The sequence below is a fragment of the Papio anubis genome, chromosome X (genome assembly GCF_008728515.1).
Source record: "Papio anubis isolate 15944 chromosome X, Panubis1.0, whole genome shotgun sequence".
Lineage (NCBI taxonomy): Eukaryota > Metazoa > Chordata > Mammalia > Primates > Cercopithecidae > Papio > Papio anubis.
Genome location: NC_044996.1, coordinates 126,710,094 through 126,730,810, shown reverse-complemented (window position 1 = coordinate 126,730,810; position 20,717 = coordinate 126,710,094). Strand labels below are relative to the sequence as shown.

The 20,717-nt window shown below is 40.6% G+C and overlaps 1 protein-coding gene across 1 annotated transcript in view; it reads left to right on the top strand.

Annotated features, from left to right (window-relative positions):
• The window catches only part of PPEF1 (protein phosphatase with EF-hand domain 1), a 133,589-nt gene extending 113,203 nt beyond the window's left edge, over window positions 1-20,386 (top strand). The window contains 4 exon segments of the mRNA XM_003917475.5: window positions 12,229-12,335; window positions 16,366-16,529; window positions 18,231-18,315; window positions 19,785-20,386. Of these exon segments, the coding sequence (XP_003917524.4) occupies window positions 12,229-12,335; window positions 16,366-16,529; window positions 18,231-18,315; window positions 19,785-19,996 (568 nt within the window). The 3' untranslated portion in view covers window positions 19,997-20,386.
• The last annotated feature ends 331 nt before the right edge of the window (window positions 20,387-20,717 follow it).

Here is a 20,717-nt window from a genome sequence, read left to right as displayed (position 1 = left end):
TTCACATTATCTTTTTAAGTTTTTTTTGAGATGGAGTCTCACTCTGTGGCCCAGGCTGGAGTGCAGTGGCTCGATCTCAGCTCCCTGCAACCTCTGCCTCCCAAGTTCAAGCAGTTCTCCTGCCTCATCCTCCCAAGTAGCTGGGATTACAAGGGCCCGCCACCACACCTGGCTAATATTTTGTATTTTTGGTAGAGACAGGGTTTCACCATGTTGGCCAGGCTGGTCTTGAACTCCTGACCTCATGTGATCCACTCACCTTGGCCCCCCAAAATACTGGAATTACAAACGTGAGCCACTGTGGCCAGTCTAAGATTTTTTACATTATAGAACTAACATGTTTGTTGTTAACAACTGAAAAAGCAAAGAAGAATAAAGAAAATGTTAACAATCTTCTCTCCCTTCTCAATTATCCTTTTCCCCAGAGGTAACTAAAACTAGCAGCTTAGAATGGCCCCTTCCACCCTCTTCTTGCTCTTACAAAAATAGACAAGCATTTATTCAGTCATAGAACTTAAAAAAACCTTTGAGTACCTACCATGTGTCAGATACTGTTCTAGGCATAGCTAATACAAGATAGGCTGAAGTCCCCTCATCAAACACATATCTCAGTATGAAGAGAAAGATGATAAACAATGTACATACTTTTTTTTTTTTGTAAGAAGTAGTCTTGCTCTGTCGCCTAGGCTGGAGTGCAGTGGCACAATCTTGGCTCACTGCAACCTCCACCTCCTGGGTTCAAGTGATTCTCCTGCCTCAGCCTCCCGAGTAGCTGGGACTACGGGCGTGCCCCACCACACTGGGCTAATTTTTGTATTTTTAGTAGAGACGGGATTTCACCTTATTGGCCAAGCTGGTATTGAACTCATGACCTCAGGTGATTTGCCTGCCTTGGCCTCCCAAAGTGCTGAGATTACAGGTGTGAGCCACTGTGCCCAGCCTGTACATACATTTTTTTCTTTTTTTTTTTTGAGACGGAGTCTTGCTCTGTTGCCAGACTGGAGTGCAGTGGCGTGATCTCGGCTCACTGCAACCTCTGCCTCTCGGGTTCAAGCAATTCTCCTGCCTCAGTCTCTACAGGTGTGCGCCATCACACCCAGCTAATTTTTGTTTTCTTAGTAGAGATGGGGTTTCACCATGTTGGCCAGGATGGTCTTGATATCTTGACCTTGTGATCCGCCTGCCTCAGCCTCCCAAACTGCTGGGATTACAGTATGAGCCACCACGCCCAGCCATATATATATATATATATATATATGAAGATAGAATCACACTGCACACTGTATTCTGCAACTGAATTTTTCCCCTAAAAATTATATCATGAACATCACCTCAAGTTAGTAAAGATAGACCTAACTCATTCTTTTTAGTACATACATATTATTCTGTAGTATACATGTACCATAACAGTTATGAAGCAACTAAATCTTATCCAACTGATAGACATCCAGATTGGTTCCAGGATTCTGCATTTAAAAACAATGCTATAACTAGCATTCCTATACGTAAGGAACTCATACGACTCAACAGCCAAAAAAAAACAAAAAACAAAAAACAAAAAAAACAAGTAATCCAATTTAAAAAATAGGCAAAGGACCTGAATAGACATTTTCCCAAAGACATACAAATGGCCAACAAGTTCACGAAAAGATGCTCAACGTCACTAATTATCAGGGAAATGCAAAGCAAAACCACAATGAGATAGATACCATCTCACACCAGTTAGAATGGCTGTTATCAAAAAGACAAAACGTAAGTGTTGACCGTGGTGTGGAGAAAAGGGAACGCTTGTACTCTGTTGATAGGAATATGGATTAGTACAGCCATTATAGAAAATGCTATAGAGGTTCCTCAAAACATTAAAAATAGAAGTACCATATGATCCAGCAATCCCACTACTAGGTATATATCCAAAGGAAATGAAATCAGTATCTTGAAGAGATATTTGCATTCCCATGTTCAGTGTGGCATTATTCACAATAGTCAAGATATGGTAACAACCCAAGTGTCTGTCAAGACAGAAAAAGAAAATGTGACTGATATACATGTGTGGATTTATATATTTTTTATATATATATGTTTTATATATATATAAATATATATAATCCCTGCATGCTCAAGTCCCTTATATAAAATAGCATCGTATTTGCATAAAACCTATGCACATCCTTCCATATACTTTAAATCATCTCTAAATTACTTATAATACCGAATGCAATGTAAATACTATGTCAATAGTTGTTATACTATATTGTGTAGGGAATAATGACAAGAAAAAGTCTGTACATGTTAAGTACAGGCACAATCATCTGTTTAAAAAAAAATAAATTCGGCCAAGCGCAGTGACTCACGCTTGTAGTCCTAGCACTTTGGGAGGCTGAGGCAGGAGGATCATTTGAGCCCAGGAGTTCGAGACTAGCTGGGCAACATGGTGAAACCCCTTCTCTACATAAAATACAAAAATTAGCTGGACGTGATGGTGCACACCTGTAATCCCAGCTACTCTAGAGGCTGAGGCAGGAGAATCACTTGAGCGTGGGAGGTCAAGACTGCAGTGGGACAAGATCGCACCACTGCACTCCAGGTTAGGCAATAAAATGAGACCCTGTCTCAAAAAAAAAAAAAAAAAAAAAATTCCACTGAAGGGAAACTCATGCATACAGAGGGCTGATTGTACATGCACAATGGAAAATTATTCCAACATAAAAAAGAAATCCTGACTTTTTTTTTTGAGACGGAGTCTCGCTCTGTCGCCCAGGCTGGAGTGCAGTGGCCGGATCTCAGCTCACTGCAAGCTCTGACTCCCAGGTTTACGCCATTCTCCTGTCTCAGCCTCCCGAGTAGCTGGGACTACAGGTGCCCGCCACCTCGCCCGGCTAGTTTTTTGTATTTTTTAGTAGAGACGGCGTTTCACCGTATTAGCCAGGATGGTCTTGATCTCCTGACCTCGTGATCCGCCCGTCTCGGCCTCCCAAAGTGCTGAGATTACAGGCTTGAGCCACCGCGCCCGGCGAAATCCTGACATTTATGACAACATGGATGAACCTGGAGGGCATTTTGCTAAGTGAAATAAGTCAGACAAATACTGTATGACATCACTTATATGTGGAATCTAAAAAAATCGAACTCATAGAAACAGAGAGTAGTATGGTGGTTGCCAGGGGCTGAGAGATAGAGGCTATCTGGAGATACATGTATATCAAATCATCACACTGTATACCTTAAATATATATGATTTTATTTGCCAGTTATTAATATAACTATGGTTTTATGTCAATAAAGCTGGAAAAATCCTCTGTGTGTGTGTGTGCGCATGCGCGTGTGTGTGTGGACATATATCCATAAGTTTTAGTGAATTTTTTAATGTAAGATTTTACAATGTGGAATTTATGGAATTTATATGTTTAAAATTTTAATAGCTACTTCAAAAGGGTTATAACATTGGACAATCTGAAAAACAACATACCATGTTTATAATTTCATTATAATTTTTGGATTTTTACCTTTGTTTAGAAAATTTCTCTTTCTCTGTCTCTGTCTCTCTGTACACACACACACACACACACACACATGCACACACAAATTCTCAAATTTAACAGCTACATTGAGATGTAATTTACGTACCACAAAGTTTACCCATTTACAATTCAGTGACAGTACATTTACAGAGTTGTGCAACTATCACCATTATCTAACTTTCGAACATTTTTGCTATCCTAAAAAGAAAACTCATACCCATTGAGCAGTCATTTCCCAGTCACCTCCTCCCATCACAGCCCTAGGCAACCACTAATCTATTTTCTGTCTCTGTGGATTTGCCTATTCTGGGCATTTCATGTAAATGAGATCACACAATATGTGATCTTCTGTGGCTGGCTTCTTTCACTCAGCACAATGTTTTGGAGGTCATTCATGCTGTATTCTATATCCGTACTTCATTCCTTCTTATAGGTGAATAATATTCCATTGTATGGATAGACCACATTTTGTTTATCCATTCATGAGCTGATAGACATTTAGGGTGTTTCCACTTCTTGGTTATTATAAACAATGGTGTTATGAACATTCATGGGCAAGTTTTTGTGTGTACATGTTTCATTTCTCTTGAGTAAATACTTGGTAATGGAATTGCTGGGTTATATGGTAACTCTATGTTTACCATTTTGAGGAACTTGCAAACTTTTTCCCAAGGGGCTTACCAGTTTACCATTTCCACCATCAGTGTGTCAGGATTCCAAGTTGTCTACATCATTGCCAACCCTTGTTATGATCTCTTTTTTTTTTTTTTTTTTGGAGAAAGAGTTTCACTCTTGTTGCCCCAGGCTGGAGTACAGCGGCACAGTCTCGGCTCACTGCAACTTCCACCTCCTGGGTTAAAGTGATTCTCCCGCCTCAACCTCCTGAGTAGCTGGGACTACAGGCATGTGCCACCATGCCCAGCTAATTTGTGTATGTTTAGTAGAGACGGGGTTTCACCAGATTGGCTAGGCTGGTCTCGAACTCCTGACCTCAGGTGATTTCCCTACCTCAGCCTCCCAAAGTGCTGGGATTACAGGTGTGAGCCACCGCGCCCAGCTTGATCTCTTTTTTCTTTTTTTTTTTTTTTTTTTTGAGACGGAGTCTCGCTCTGTCACCCAGGCTGGAGTGCAGTGGCCGGATCTCAGCTCACTGCAAGCTCCGCCTCCCGGGCTCACGCCATTCTCCTGCCTCAGCCTCCCGAGTAGCTGGGACTACAGGCGCCTGCCACCTCGCCCGGCTAAGTTTTTTTTTGTATTTTTAGTAGAGACGGGGTTTCACTGTGTTAGCCAGGATGGTCTCGATCTCCTGACCTTGTGATCCGCCCGTCTCGGCCTCCCAAAGTGCTGGGATTACAGGTGTGAGCCACCGCGCCCAGCTCGATCTCTTTTTTCTTATTGTTGTCTTAGTGGTGTGAGGTAGAATCTCATTGTAGTGTTGAGTTGTTCCCTAATGATTAATGATGTTGAGCATCTTTCCATGTATTTATTGGACATTTGTACATCTTCTTTAGAAAATATTATATTTCAGGTTCATTTTCCATTTTTAATTGTCACTCTTTATTTTTGCATTGCAAGAGTTTTTTATTCTATATACACATCACTTATTCAGTATATGTATATTTTTTTGAGACAGGGTCTCACTTTGTTGCCTAGGCGATCATGGCTCACTGCAGCCTTGGCCTGCAGGGCTCAATTGATTCTCCTGCCTCAGCCTCTGAAGTAGCTGGGACTACAGGCACAAACCAGCACACTTGACTAATTTTTGTATTTTTGATGAGATGGGGTTTCACCATGTTACCCAGGCTGATCTTGAACTCCTGGGCTCAAGCGATCCACCTGCTTCAGCTTCCCAAAGTGCTGGGATTATAGGCATGAGTCACCACGACTGGCCACTTGTTCAATATTTGATTTGCAAATATTCTCTCCCATTCTGTGGGATGTCTTATCCCTTTCTCTGTGGTATTATTTGTAGTGCAAACATTTTTCATTTTGATGAAATCCAATTTATCTGTTTTTTTTTTCCTTGTGTGGCTCGTGCTTTTTTGGTATTGTATCTAAGAAGGCATTATTGCCTAACTCAGAGTCATAAGGATTCATTCCTATGTTCTCTTCTAAGAGTTTTATAGGTTTAGCTCCTATATTTAGGTTTCTGATCCATTTTGAGTTAATTTTTGTATATGGTGTGAAGGAAGAATTCAGCTTTATTCTTTTACATGTGGATATCCAGTTGTCCCAGAACCATGACTCAAAGACTATTCTTTCCTTCTTGGCACTTTTGTCAAAAATCAGTTGACCATAATGTAAGGGTTTGTTTCTGGCCTTTAAATTGTATTCTATTTGTCTAAGTCTGTGTCTATCCTAATGCCAGTACCACGCTGTCCTAATTATTATCACTTTACAAACTTACTACAGTTTTAAAACTGGTAAATGTGAGTTGAACTTTGTACTTCTTTTTAAAGATTGTTTTGGCTATTTTGGGCCCCTTGCATTTTCATGTGAATTTCAGAATCAGGTTGTCAATTTGCAAAAATACCAGCTGGGAATTTGATAGGGATTATGTTGAGTCTGTAGATCAGTTTGAAGGCTATTACCATCTTAACAATATTAAGTTGTCCAATCCATGAACGTGAAATATTGTTCTATTTATTTAAATCTTCTTTAATTTCCTTCAATAATATTTTGTACTTTTCCGTGTATAAGTCTAGGACTTATTTTGCTAAATTTATTTCTAAATATTTTATTCCTTTTGCTGCCATAGTAAATGGAATTGTTTTCCTTTTCTTTTCTTTTCTCTTTTTCTGGAGACAGGGTCTCACTCTGTCACCCAGGCTGGAGTGCAGTAATGTGATCATAGCTCGCTGCACCCTCAAATTCCTGGGCCTTACATTAAAATTAGCATGCACCATCACACCCGGCTAATTTTTTCAATTTTCTGTAGAGACAGGGTCTCACTGTGTTGCCGAAGCTGGGTCTCAAACTCCTGGGCTCAAGTGATCCTCCGGTCTTGGCTTCCCAAAGTGCTGGGATTACAGATGTGAGCCACCGCACCTGGCCTGTTTTCTTAATTATATTTTTAGATTCTTGATTTCTAGTGTATAGAAATACAATTGATTGGCCGGGCACGGTGGCTCATGCCTGTAATCCCAGCACTTTGGGAGGCTGAGGCAGGTGGATCATGAGGTCAGGAGATCAAGACCAGCCTGGCCAATATGGTGAAACCCTGTCTCTACTAAAAATACAATAATTAGCTGGGCATGGTGGCACATGCCTGTAGTCCCAGCTACTCGGGAGTCTGAGGTAGAAGAATGGCTGGAATGCGGGAGGCGGAGGTTGCGGTGAGCCGAGATCGCACCACTGCACTCCAGCCTGGGCGACAGAGCGAGACTCAGTCTCAAAAAAAAAAGAAATACAATTGATTTTTGGATATTGATCTTGTACAATCTTGATTAACTTGTTTGTTAGTTTTAATCTTTTTCTAGTAGAGTCCTTGAGATTTTCTATATCCTAGATCATATCTGTTAATGGTGTTAATGGAGATAGTTTTACTTCTTTTCCAATCTGGATCCCTTGTTTTTATTTTTCTTGTATGATCATCCTGGTCTTATTTTTCTTGTATAATCATCCTGGCTAAAACCTCCAGTACAGTGTTGAATAAAACTGGTGAAGGCAGATATACTTGTCTTATTTCTGATCTTAAGGGAATGCATTCGCTCTTTGATAATTAAGTATGATGTTAGCTTTGTATTTGTGTAGATGCCTCTCATCAAGTGGAAGAAGTTCCTTTCTATGCCTAGTTTGGTTAGTGTTTTTATCATGAAAGAGTATTGAATTTCATCAGATAAGTTTTTCTGCATCTATTGAGATGATCATGTGATTTTTGAAAATTTCTACTTTTATTTTTGATTCAAGGAGTACATGTGCAGATTGGTTACATGGGTATATTGTGTGATGTTGGGGTTTGATGTATGAGTGATTTTGTCACCCAGGTAGTGAGCATAATACCCAATACTTAGTTGTTCAGCCCTTGCCCTCCTCTCTCCCTCCCCCTCGAGTAGTTCCCAGTGTCTATTGTTCCCATCTTTATGTCCATGTGTACCCAATGTTGAGCTCCCACTTAAAAGTGAGAACATATGGTATTTGATTTTCTGTTCCTATGTTGATTCACTTAGGATAATGGCTTCCAGCTGCATCCATGTTGCTGCAAAGGAAATGATTTTGGTTTTTTGTGGCTGTGTAGTATTTCATGGTGTATATGTATTGCATTTTCGTTATCCAATCCACCATTGATGGACACCTGGGTTGATTCCGTGTTTTTGCTATTGGGAATAGTTCTATGATGAACATACAAGTGCATGTGTTTTTGGTACAATTATTTATTTTCCTTTGGGTATATACCTAGTAATGGGATTGCTGGGTCCAATGGGAGTTCCATTTTTAGTTCTTTGAGAAATGTCCAAACTGCTTTCTACAGTGACTGAACTAGTTTGCATTTACACCAACAGTGTATAAGCATTCCCTTTTCTCTGCAGCCTTGCCAATATTTACTATTTTTTGACTTCTGAATAATACCCATTCTGACTAGTATGAGATGGTATCTCATTGTGGTTTTGATTTGCATTTCTCTGATGTTCAGTGATGTTGAGCATTTTTCATATTGGTTGGCCACTTACATGTCTTGTTTTTTTTTTTTTTGAGACGGAGTCTCGCTCTGTCGCCCAGGCTGGATTGCAGTGGCCCGATCTCGGCTCACTGCAAGCTCCACCTCCCGGGTTCACGCCATTCTCCTGCCTCAGCCTCCGGAGTAGCTGGGACTACAGGCGCCCGCCACCACGCCCGGCTAGTTTTTTGTATCTTTTTTAGTAGAGACGGGGTTTCACCGTGTTAGCCAGGATGGTCTCGATCGCCTGACCTCGTGATCCACCCGTCTCGGCCTCCCAAAGTGCTGGGATTACAGGCTTGAGCCACCGCGCCCGGCCTACATGTCTTGTTTTGAGAAGTGTTTGTTCATATCCTTTGCCCACTTTTTAATGGGTCTGTTTGGTTTTTGCTTGTTGACTGGTTTAAGTTCCTTATAAATCCTGGATATTAGACCTTTGTTGCATACATAGTTTGTGAAGATTTTCTCCAAATCTTTAGGTTGTCTGCTAACTCTGTTGATATTTTCTTTTGCTGTGCAGAAGTTCTTTAGTTTAATTAGTTCTCATCTGTCAATGTTTGTTTTTGTTACAATTGCTTTTGAGGACTTAGTCATAAATTATTTCCTAAGGCTGATGTCCAGAAGAGTATTTCCTAGGTTTTCTTCTAGGATTTTTATAGTTTGAGGTCTTACATTTATTAATAAGTCTAATCCATCTTGACTTAATTTTTGCATATGGTGATAGGTACGGGTCCAGTTTCATTCTTCTGCATATGAATAGCCAGTTATCCCTGTGTCATTTATTGAATAGGGAGTCCTTTTCCCATTGTTTATTTGTTCTGTGTTAATATGGTATATTACATTGGTTGATTTCAGATATTAGACAAAGCTTGTATTCCTAGAATAAATCCCACTTACCCATGGTGTATAATCCTTTTTATACGTTTCTGGATGCCATTTGCTAGTATTTTGTTGAGGATTTTGTATCTATGTTCCTAAGAGATACTGGTCTGTAGTTTTCTTGTGATCTTTATCTGGTTTTTGTATCAAGGTAATATTAGCTTCTAAGTGGGCAATATTCCCACCTCTTCTTTTTGGAAGAGTTTGTGAGTAATTGGTATTAATTCTTCCTTAAATGTTTCATAGAATTCACCAGTGAAGCCAGCTGGCTCTGGGCTTGTCTTTGTGAATCATTTGATTACTTAGTCTTTTTACTTGTTACAGGCATGTTCAGTTTTTAAATTTCTTCCTAGTCAGTTTTGATTGTTTGTGTCATTCTAGCAATTGGTCCTATGTTATCTAATATATTGGTCTATAATTGTTCTTAGTATTTCTTTATAATCTTTCTTACTTTTGTAAGGTCAGTAATGATGTCCCCTCTTTCACTCTTGATTTTAGAAATTTGAGGCTTTTTTCTTTTTTTTCTTGGACATTCTAAAGGTTTGACAATTTAGTTGATCTTTTCAAAGAACCAATTTTTAGTTTTGTTGATTTTTCTTTATTATCTTTCCATTCTCTATTTCATTTCTTACTGTTCTATTCTTTATTATTTCCTTTTATCTGCTTATGTTGGGTTCAATTTACTCTTTTTTCCAATTTTTTATTTTATTTATTTATTTATTTTTGAGATGGAGTTTTGCTCTTGTTGCCCAGGCTGGAGTGCAATGGTGTGATCCCGGCTCACTGCAACCTCTGCCTCCCAGGTTCAAGCGATTCTCCTGCCTCAGCCTCCCAAGTAGCTGGGATTACAGGTGTGAGCCACCACATCCAGCCTTTTTCCAATTTTTTAAAGTGGAAGTTTATGTTATTGATTCGAGATATTTTTTCTTTTTTAATATAGGCACCTATAGCTATACATTTTTATATAAGCACTACTTCAGTGTATGCTATATGTTTTGGTATGTTGTATTTTCATTTTCACTCATCTTATTTTCTGACTTCTCCTGTGATTTCTTCTTTGACCTATTGGTTATTTAAGGTTTTGTTGTTTAATTTTCTTATATTTGTGACTTGCCCAAATTTCTTCTGTTGTTAATTTTTAATTTATTTATTTTTCCCAAATTACTTTCTAATTTACTTCTTTCAATAAATCCTAATTTTTTTTCAAAGTAAAGATACTTTGATCTTAATCATTTTTTTTTTTTTTTTTTTTTTTTTTGAGACGGAGTCTTGCTCTGTCGCCCAGGCTGGAGTGCAGTGGCCGGATCTCAGCTCACTGCAGGCTCCACCTCCCGGGTTCACGCCATTCTCCTGCCTCAGCCTCCCGAGTAGCTGGGACTACAGGCGCCGCCACCTCACCCGGCTAGTTTTTTGTATTTTTTAGTAGAGACGGGGTTTCACTGTGTTAGCCAGGATGGTCTTGATCTCCTGACCTCGTGATCCGCCCGTCTCGGCCTCCCAAAGTGCTGGGATTACAGGCTTGAGCCACCGCGCCTGGCCCCGATCTTAATCATTTTAAATCTATTAAGGCTTATATTATGGCCTAGCATCGAGTCTATTGTGGAGAATGTTCCACATGTACTATAGAAGAATGTAATTCTCTTGTTGTTGGGTGGAGTGTTTTATACATGTCTGTGAGGTCTAGTTGGTTTGAGTGCTGTTCAAGTCTTCTATGTCCATGTTGATTTTCCACCTAGTTGTTTCATCCATTACTGAAAGTCGACTATTGAAGTCTCAATATTATTGCTGAATTGTCTATGTCTCCCTTCAGTTCTATCCATTTTTGCTTCATGTAGTTTTGGCTCTGTTGTTAGGTTCTCATGTGTTTATAATTGTTTCATCTTCTTGATGGACTGTTTTATAATTGTAAAATATCCCTCTTTGTCTCTGGTAACAATTTTTGTCTTAAAGTCCATTTTGTCTGCTATTGGTATGCCACTCTAACTCTCATGCTTGCCGTTTGCATGGGATTTCCTTTTTTGTCCTTTTCCTTTTAAACTCTTTGTATCTTTGAAACTAAAATGTGTCTCCTGTTGACAACATATAGTTGGATCTTGTTTTGTTGTTTTTATCCAGTTTCACAATATCTGCCTTTTGATTATTTAATCCATTCTCATATGATGTTATTATTGATATGCCTGGATTTACATCTACCATTTTGCCATATACATGTGTGTGTGTGTTTGTGTGTGTGTACATGCACAAAAAATACAAAGAGGAACAAAATTGTCATTATATGTATGTGTGTGACTATTTTGTTCCTCTGTTCCTCCTTTATTTGAAAATTTATTTTTGTAAATGGTCTGTGGTAGAGGTTGAAGTCCAGGTAGTTAGCTAACTATGCTACCACTCTTTTTAAAAATTGTCCTTTTCTACTGAATTGCAATACCTTTGTATTATATATATTATTCCCATACATAGTTTGATATATTTATGAATTTTTTTGTTGTTGTTGTTGAGACAAAGTCTGGCTCTGTTGCCCAGGCTGGAGTGCAATGGCACGGCCTCAGCTCACTGCAACCTCCGCCTCCCAGGTTCAAGCAATTCTCCTGCCTCAGCCTCCAGAGTAGCTGGGACTACAGGCATGTGCCACCATGCTCAGCTAATTTTTGTATTTTTGGTAGAGATGGGGTTTCACAGTTTTGGCCAGGATGGTTTCGATTTCTTGACCTTGTCATCTACCAGCCTCGGCCTCCCAAAGTGCTGGGATTGTAGGCGTCAGCCACCACATGCAGCCTTTGTTTATGAAATTTCTATTATGTTCTACTCATGTATCAGTCTTCTCAGTGTCAATATCTGTTGTTTTATCTCAGTGATTTAATGATAAATTTCAATACCTGGTATAGTAAGTTCCTCTTTATTTTCCTTCTTTTCAAATGATTGTTCATGTGAGTTTTGACATTCAAAAGAAAATACTATTTGTAATCCTTTTAAAACCTCACGAAATGCGTGTGTACATGTACACACACATACACATACATATACATATGCATACATTTACCATCTAGTAGCGATATGTTAGAATCTAGGCAATTTATTTAAAGTAAAAATTCATAAATAGTAATACTGCACATTAAAATGAAACACAACAGGATGATTTATGTTACTTTTACCTAATTATTGTTTTCTTTACAGAGTGTATACTATGGAAAGCAGCGCCATCAAGATATTAAAAGAGAGAGTGATTTCACGAAAAAGTGACCTTACTCGTGCTTTCCAACTTCAAGACCACAGAAAATCAGGTAACAAATTTCTATAACATTTACAATTTCTTGGCCGGGCGCGGTGGCTCAAGCCTGTAATCCCAGCATTTTGGGAGGCCGAGACGGGCGGATCACGAGGTCAGGAGATCGAGACCATCCTGGCTAACACAGTGAAACCCCGTCTCTACTAAAAAATACAAAAAAAACCTAGCTGGGCGAGGTGGTGGGCGCCTGTAGTCCCAGCTACTCGGGAGACTGAGGCAGGAGAATGGCGTAAACCCGGGAGGCGGAGCTTGCAGTGAGCTGAGATCTGGGCACTGCACTTCAGCCTGGACTCCATCTCAAAAAAAAAAAAAAAAAAAAATTTACAATTTCTTAACACAGCAAGTTACATACAGATCACTTTTCATTTTATTTGCTTCCTTAGGATTTCAGTTCTCCATTTTTACTAAGAAGGAAGAATAGAGATAAAAATAAAATATCTATTATTTGCTCAAAAAAGTCTTATTTCTCCCTTTTAGCAAGCTATTTTCAACTTGGAAAACTAACAACAACCCTGAATTAAACTTCTTTTTTTTTTTGAGACAGAGTCTTGTTCTGTTGCCCAGGCTGGAGTGTAGTGGTGCAATCTCAGCTCACTGCAACCTCCGCCTCCCGGGTTCAAGCAATTCTCCTGCCTCTGCCTCCTGAATAGCTAGGATTATAGGCACGTGCTACCATAACGAGCTAATTTTTGTATTTTTAGTAGAGACGTGGTTTCACCATGTTGTTCAGGCTGGTCTTGAACTTCTGACCTCATGATCCATCCACCTTGGCCTTCCAATCCCTTCACGCCTGGGATTACAGGCGTGAGCCACCCGGCCCCAAACCTCTATTCTGATAATATGCTAGACTAGACATTCTGGAGGGCCTTCCCGTTAACAAACAGCTAGATTTTAGAGGATGTAGAATGTTAATGCATTTACCAGCCTCACAGTAACGTGAATCTTCCAGCTGCATCTTCACTTTCCATGAAAGATGATTTGAAACCACATGTGGGAGCATGGAGCAACAAGAAAGCACAAAAGGCTAGATTGTCCTGGGGCCCAGTGCTGATATTGGTATAGCAATCAATTCTGAGACTAAATTATAATATAGTAGAAAGATGGAAAAGCTGAATTTGAGACTTCCATCATCATGCTTGGACCCTCAAAGCGGCTAAAGTTGTCCTAAGTCTGTAATGCTCCCTGACTCCTGGCAAGCAAATGCAAATTTATCTTTGAGGGAAGCATCCCTAATTTTGGCCACTCATGTATCCAGAGATTAAGATCCACTCCCATGAGCTCACAATCAAAAATTACCAAACAAACAAGGATACAAACTACCAGGAGTGAGAGTCAGCAGAAACAACAGTTAGTTCCCTGAGGACATCAAATATTGGAATTATCAAATAAATATGTTTAAAGGAAATATGGAATCAGAAACATGCATTTGGGAATGATTTGAAGAAAAACCAAATAGATAGAAAATATACTTTAAAAAAGAAAAAGTGGCCAGGCGCGGTAGCTCACGCCTGTAATCCCACCACTTTGGGAGGCCAAGGCGGGCATATCACAAGGTCAGGAGATGGAGATCATCCTGGCTAACATGGTGAAACCACGTCTCTACTAAAAATAGAAAATATAGCTGAGCGTGATGTCAGGCGCCTGTAGTCCCAGCTACTCGGGAGGCTGAGGTAGGAAAATGGCGTGAACCCAGGAGGCAGAGCTTGCAGTGAGCGGAGATCGCGTCACTGAACTCCAGCCTGGGCGACAGAGCAAGACTTCCGTCTCACAAAAAAAAAAAAAAAAAAAAAAAGGGAAAAAAAAGAATAAAAAGCATAATGGATGGGTTAAACGGAAGATTAGACACTATTCAAGAAAGAATTAGGTTAGGAGTTATAAACAGGCCAGGTGCAGCAGCTCACACCTGTAATCCCAGTACTTTGGGAGATTGAGGTGGGTGGATCACATGAGGTCAGGAGTTTGAAACCAGCCTGGCCAACATGGTGAAACCCCACCTCTACTAAAAATACAAAAAAAAAAAAAAGAAAAAAAATTAGGCGGCCATGGTGGCAGGCGCCTGTAATCCCAATTACTTGAGAGGCTGAGACAGGAGAATTGCTTGAACCCAGGACGGGGAGGTTGCAGTGACCCGAGACCGCACCATTGCACTCCAGCCTGGGTGACAAGAGTGAAACTCTGTCTCAAACAAACAAAAAAAGGGTTATGAACAGTAAAATGAGAAGTTTAACATACACCTCCCCAGGGTACTGGGAGGAGAGAATAGAATGTAAGAGACCATATATTTGACATGGTAATGGCTGAGACATTTCCAGAATTGATAAAAGACTCAAATTCATAAAGAGGAACAGTAATTCTCATGTACAATAAATAAAGTTAAATCCACACCTACACACATTTGTTGTGAAACTCCAGAGCACCAGTAGCAAAGAACAAACCTTTAAAAAGCAGGCAGAGAGGAAACAACATATTGCTACAAAGAGATAACAATTAGACTGATAGATTTCTCAACAGTTGCAAAATTAGACCGTAGAATCATATACACAAAACATTGGAAGTTAAATTTAGAAAAAGATATACCATGAAAACACTAACAAAAACAAAACTAAAACAGCTTTATGAGTATCAGGCAAAGTAGACTCTAAGGAGGTATATATTACTAGAAATAAAAAAGGACATTTCATAATGATAAAATATTATGCCAATTGAATTCTAAATGTGTATGTACTTATTCATATAGCTTCAAAACTATTCAGAACAAAAATTGACAGAATAAAAAGTAGAAGTAGAAAAATCTACCACGATAGAGGGAGGTTTTAATACTCCTCTCAGGAACTAAAAAAGAACAGATAAAAGATTAGCAGACTTTTTTTTTTGAGGCCAGTCTCGGCTCACAGCCAGGCTGGAATGCAGTGGCCAGATCTCAGCTCACTGCAAGCTCCGCCTCGGGTTCTACGCCATTCTCCTGCCTCAGCCTCAAGTAATAGCTGGGATTGCAGAAGCCCGCCACCTCGCCCGGCTTCGTTTTTGTATTTTTTTATTGAGGCGGGGTTTCACTGTGTTAGCCAGGATGGTCGATCTCCTGACCTTGTGATCCACCGTCTCGACCTCTAAGTGCTGGGATTACAGGCTTGAGCCACAGCCCGGCCCAGACTTTTTTGAGATGGAGTCTTGCTCTGTCGCCCAGGCTGGAGTGCAGTGGTGATCTTGGCACCACTGGAACCTCCACCTCCCGGGTTCAAAGTTCTCCTGCCTCCAGCCTCCCCCAGTAGCTGCGACTACAGTGTGCCACCACACCCAGCTAATTTTTTGTATTTTTAGTAGAGAGGGGGTTTCACCGTGTTAACCAGAATGGTGTTGATCTCCTGACCTCGTGATCTACCTCCCTTGGCCTCCCAAAGTGCTGGGATTAGAGGCGTGAGCCACCGCGCCCACCCAACCAGCAAACTTTTTTCTTAAAAGACTAGGCCAGGCATGGTGGCTCACACCTGTAATCCCAGCACTTTGGGAGGTAGAGGCAGGCAGATCACTTGAGGTCAGGAGTTCAAGACCAGCCTGGCCAACATGGTGAAACTCCATCTCTACTAAAAGTACAAAAAATTAGCCAGGTATGGTGGCACGCACCTGTAATCCCAGCTACTCAGGAGGCTGAGGCAGGAGAATTGCTTGAACCCAGGAGGCGGAGGTTGCAGTGAGCTGAGATGGCACCACTGAACTCCAGCCTGGGTGACAAGAGCCAGACTCCTTCTCAAAAAAAATAAATAAGCATGCCTTACTTTGTTAATCAGAAAAAGGAAAAAAAAATCTAACACCTAAAGTCTGATTTCTTACAGGTGACAGGAAGGACACGATCTGTGGAATACTGAAGATATTCTTGAGTTATTTCTTCTTCAGGGCTGCGGGGCCTGGGAGGATAAATTATGAGGGAGAGCAGCTGGCCCAATGCTGCCCTGGCTCTCCCAAGGAGGTTGCATTCTTTAAAATCATATTTTAACACATCATTTGGGCTTTGTTATTGTTGTTGTTAGGAAAACTTTCTTTAAGCCAGTGGGCTTTTTGCATGGAGAACATTTTGGGGCTGAACTTACCATGGAGATCCCTGAGTTCGAATCTGGTAAACATAGACAAAAATGGAAACGTTGAATACATGTCCAGCTTCCAGAATATCCACATTGAAAAGCCAGTACAAGAGGCAAGTGAAACATAGCCCCAGCTAAAACCTGGCCAGGGTGAAACATAACTTAGTCCTTTGAAAAGCTGGGAGTGGCCGGGCATGGTGGCTCACGCCTGTAATCCCAGCACTTTCAGAGGCTGAGGCGGGCAGATCACAAGGTCAGGAGTTCGAGACCAGCCTGACCAACATGGTGAAACCCCGTCTCTACTAAAAATACAAAAATCATTTTGTATTTTTGCATACAAAATACAAAAATTTTGGTGTGGTGGCATGCACCTGTAATCCCAGCTATTCAAGAGGCTGAGGCAGGAGAATTGCTTGAACCCGGGAGGCAGAGGTTGCAGTGAGCTGGGCTCGCACCACTGCACTCCGGCCTGGGTGACAGAGTGAGACTCTGTCTCAAAAAAAGAAAAGCTGAGAGTGGGATAATCTAATAGATGGAGTGGCAGTCTTAGGAAAAGCCGAAGGGGAATCTCCCAGGTACGCTGTGGTCTGTTCAGCAAATTTGTGTGTTCCCAGGATAAGCAAAAAGAAAAAAAGAAGAAAAGGCTTCCACAAGCAAGTCCACATCAAATACTGGATTTTTTTTAAGTGCTGTCTAGCAGAAAGGGAGATATGACATCCATGCTTTTTGTTTGTTTGTTTTTTGAGGCGGAGTCTCGCTCTGTTGCCCAGGCTGGAGTGCAGTGATGCAATCTCGGCTCACTGCAACCTCTGCCTCCCAGGCTCAAGCGACTCTCCTGCCTCAACCCCCCAGGTAGCTGAGATTACAGGCACCTGCCACCATACCCAGCTAATTTTTATATTTTTAGTGGAGATGGGGTTTCACCATGTTGACCAGGCTGGTCTTGAACTCTTGACCTCAAGTGATCTGCCCACCTCAGCCTCCCAAAGTGCTGGGATTACAGGCGTGAGCCCCTTTGCCTGGCCTGACATCCATGCTTTTATACAACATACCATTTCAAATACTTAATGTATTGCTTGTTAAGCGTGAGTGTACAGTCTTGCTGACATGACCCAGAATATGTCTGAAAGATTTTTGAAATGTAGAATCTTTTCTTAGAATATGAATATCGGGGAGATTTATCAGATCCCCATACTTATTAGTTAACAATTCATCAGCAGTTAAATATGACATTGAGCTGAAAGGGAGCTGGTTGGAGCTAGGACTTGGGTGATCATTTGCAGCGAAGATGAGATGTTAAGAGCAGAGAAAAGGGAAGTAAAGGTAGGTTAGAGACTAAAATATCCCCAGGAAGGAGGCTTTTGACTTCACTTCTGAGGCAGTTTACCATGGTGACTAAGATCACAGGCCAAGCTTGGCTTCAAGCAGCCGCGATTTAAATCCCACTCACCAGCTCTGTTACCCTTGGCAAAGTTCCTTTATCTTCCTGTTTTCAAATTTATAAAATGGACATAATAATAGTTCTGTTCTTGTTCCTTCTTGTTGTAGAGGACCAAATGAAATAATCCAATAAACTTCTCTGTAAATGGTGGCTGTGTTAATTACTGCTGCCTTATTCATTTTGGCCCTGTCCCCTGAGGATCACAGACTGAATGAAGAGGGTGGGGCCTCCAAGGGAAGGCTGGTCTTCTCAAATTTCTGTCTAAATCACATAATTTGAATTGTTGATGATGTTTTCTGTTTGTTACATTTGCTAAAAGCAATCTGTGTCATGAATTCGATATGTTCTAACACTTAGAAAATCTTTATTTTAGGCTCATTCTACTCTAGTTGAAACTCTGTACAGATACCGATCTGACCTGGAAATCATATTTAATGCCATTGACACTGATCACTCAGGTAAATAAATGAACTTTGATGAGTTCATTTAAAAAGCGTATTTGTGTGTGTGTGTGTGTGTATTGGAGATACAAAGTGAGTACACTTTGATTGAGCCCTATAATGAATACGGTTTGACACCTTCATTGGTAAGATCATTGGTAAGATGGGGCCGGGCCTTGCTTATGCATACTGTTAAATGAAAATTGTAGGAGCCCATTGTTTTGGACTAAGCTCCTTCACCAGGCCCCAACAGACTAGACTAAAAGTCAAAATGCGGTAGTAATAGTAGAAAGCAAAGGCTAATCTGGTTCTCTGAAATCAGAACTCTGATTTTTATCTATTTCATTCTTCATCTAACATGATGAAACTTGAGGGGAAAAACAAACTCATTTAATATTATTGTTATTTCAGTTTGGCTGCAGACTCTGTATTCAAGACCATAGAGTCCTACAGAAGCCTCTGTAGCCATCAGTCAAAGTGGAATAACTCTTTTTATAAATCACCAGCACAAATGAAAAGATGATTTACTATCCATTTCAGTATCTTAGTTACTCATGGCCATAAAAATCATTGCTAGAAATCTGATTCTGTTTTGGGGACTAAGGGCTACAAAAAGTCATTTTCTGGTTTTGTTTTGTTTTTTTTTTCTTTTTTTCTTTTTTTGAGACAAAGTTTTGCTCTTGTTGCCTAGGTTGGAGTGCAGTGGTGCGATCTCGAGTCATTGCAACCTCCACCTCCCAGGTTCAAGCGATTCTCCTGCCTCAGCCTCCTGAGTAGCTGGGATTACAGGCATGCGCTACTACACCCGGCTAATTTTTATTTTTAGTAGAGACGGGGTTTCTCCATGTTGGTCAGGCTGGTCTTGAACTCCTGACCTCAGGTGATCTGCCCACCTCAGCCTCCCAAAGTGCTGGGATTACAGGCGTGGGCCATCGCGCCCAGCCTTCTGCCTTTAGCTTTGATGCACAATTACTTATTTTCAAATTTTTAAAAACTCATCAGATAATCCCCTACTGCAGAGACCTTTGAACACCAAGAAAAATCAATGATCAACACATTAAAGTAAATTATCGCCTATGAAAAAGGCAGCACCATTGTTTGTGATCCTCTTATTGACTCCCAGGGTATCTTCTCCCTCTGCTTTGATGTCACCCTCCTCTCTGCCCTCCTTCCATGCACCTCACCTTTCTATTTTAGGTCTTGTAATTTCTATACCACATTTAGTACCATAGTCCACAACCCCGTCCCCATTTCTTCACTGTTTGCTCATTCTGGCTTTACAATAAGTTCAGGATCCCTTGGTAGTTGAAAGTGACATATTGTTTCTTACATTTATGATCTTACTCTTCCATATCCTTCAGTATCTTCATGGTCAGGCATTTTAGTGAGTTTCTAATTGGGACTATTTAATCAGTGTGGCTTCCCTAACCCTTGCCTTAGGTGTGTCTTAAAATGAACACTCACAACCTTCTCCTATATTCTTTTAGGCCTGATCTCCATGGAAGAATTTCGTGCCATGTGGAAACTTTTTAGTGCTCACTACAATGTTCTTATTGATGATTCCCAAGTCAATAAGCTTGCCAACATAATGGACTTGAACAAAGATGGAAGCATTGACTTTAATGAGTTTTTAAAGGCTTTCTATGTAGTGCATAGATATGAGGACTTGATGAAACCTGGTGTCACCAACCTTGGCTAAACACAAATGAGAGCTTCCCTCAGGCTCCCTGTAAACAGCTAGGCCCAAATCACAAGTATAGTCCTTTCCAATACCCCTGAAATTCACAGTCAGTAGCAGAGAAAAGCAGATCCCAATTCATCCCACAAACAGACGCATAGTATGGGTTTTGGAAGTCCCTAGCAAGCTGTTAATGCTAAGATTAGGTATATTGCCAGTGAGAAACTGGGTTTGAACCTAATGGTGTTCTCCTGAGTGCCACCTAACCAGGAGGCCAGAGCGGTTTGAAAACATCCTGAAAGGAACTCACACAGCACAAGAGAAAACTACTAAGCACGACATCTGTGAGTGACAGAGGGAGAGAGGAAGAATACCAAGTTATTCATGGAATAAAGTCTTTCCATCTTTAAACTGTGATCTTCTTTGGAGATTTTATAAGCCAGTGATCCTCAATTAAGGGATCCACCCTTCAGGGATAAGAGCCATATTGGATTCTTGGGGGGAATCTGTGGGAGTGTTGTTTGAAAAAGCATATTTTGTGTGTGTGTGTGTGTATGTTGGAGATACAAGTGAATACACTTGAATTGAGCCCTATAATGAATATGGTTTGGCACCTTCATTGGTAAGATGGGGCCTTGCTTATGCATACTATTAAATGAAAATTGCAGGAGCCCATTGTTTTGGACTAAGCTCCTTCACCAGGCTCTGACAGACTAGACTAAAAGTCAAAATGGGGTCACCC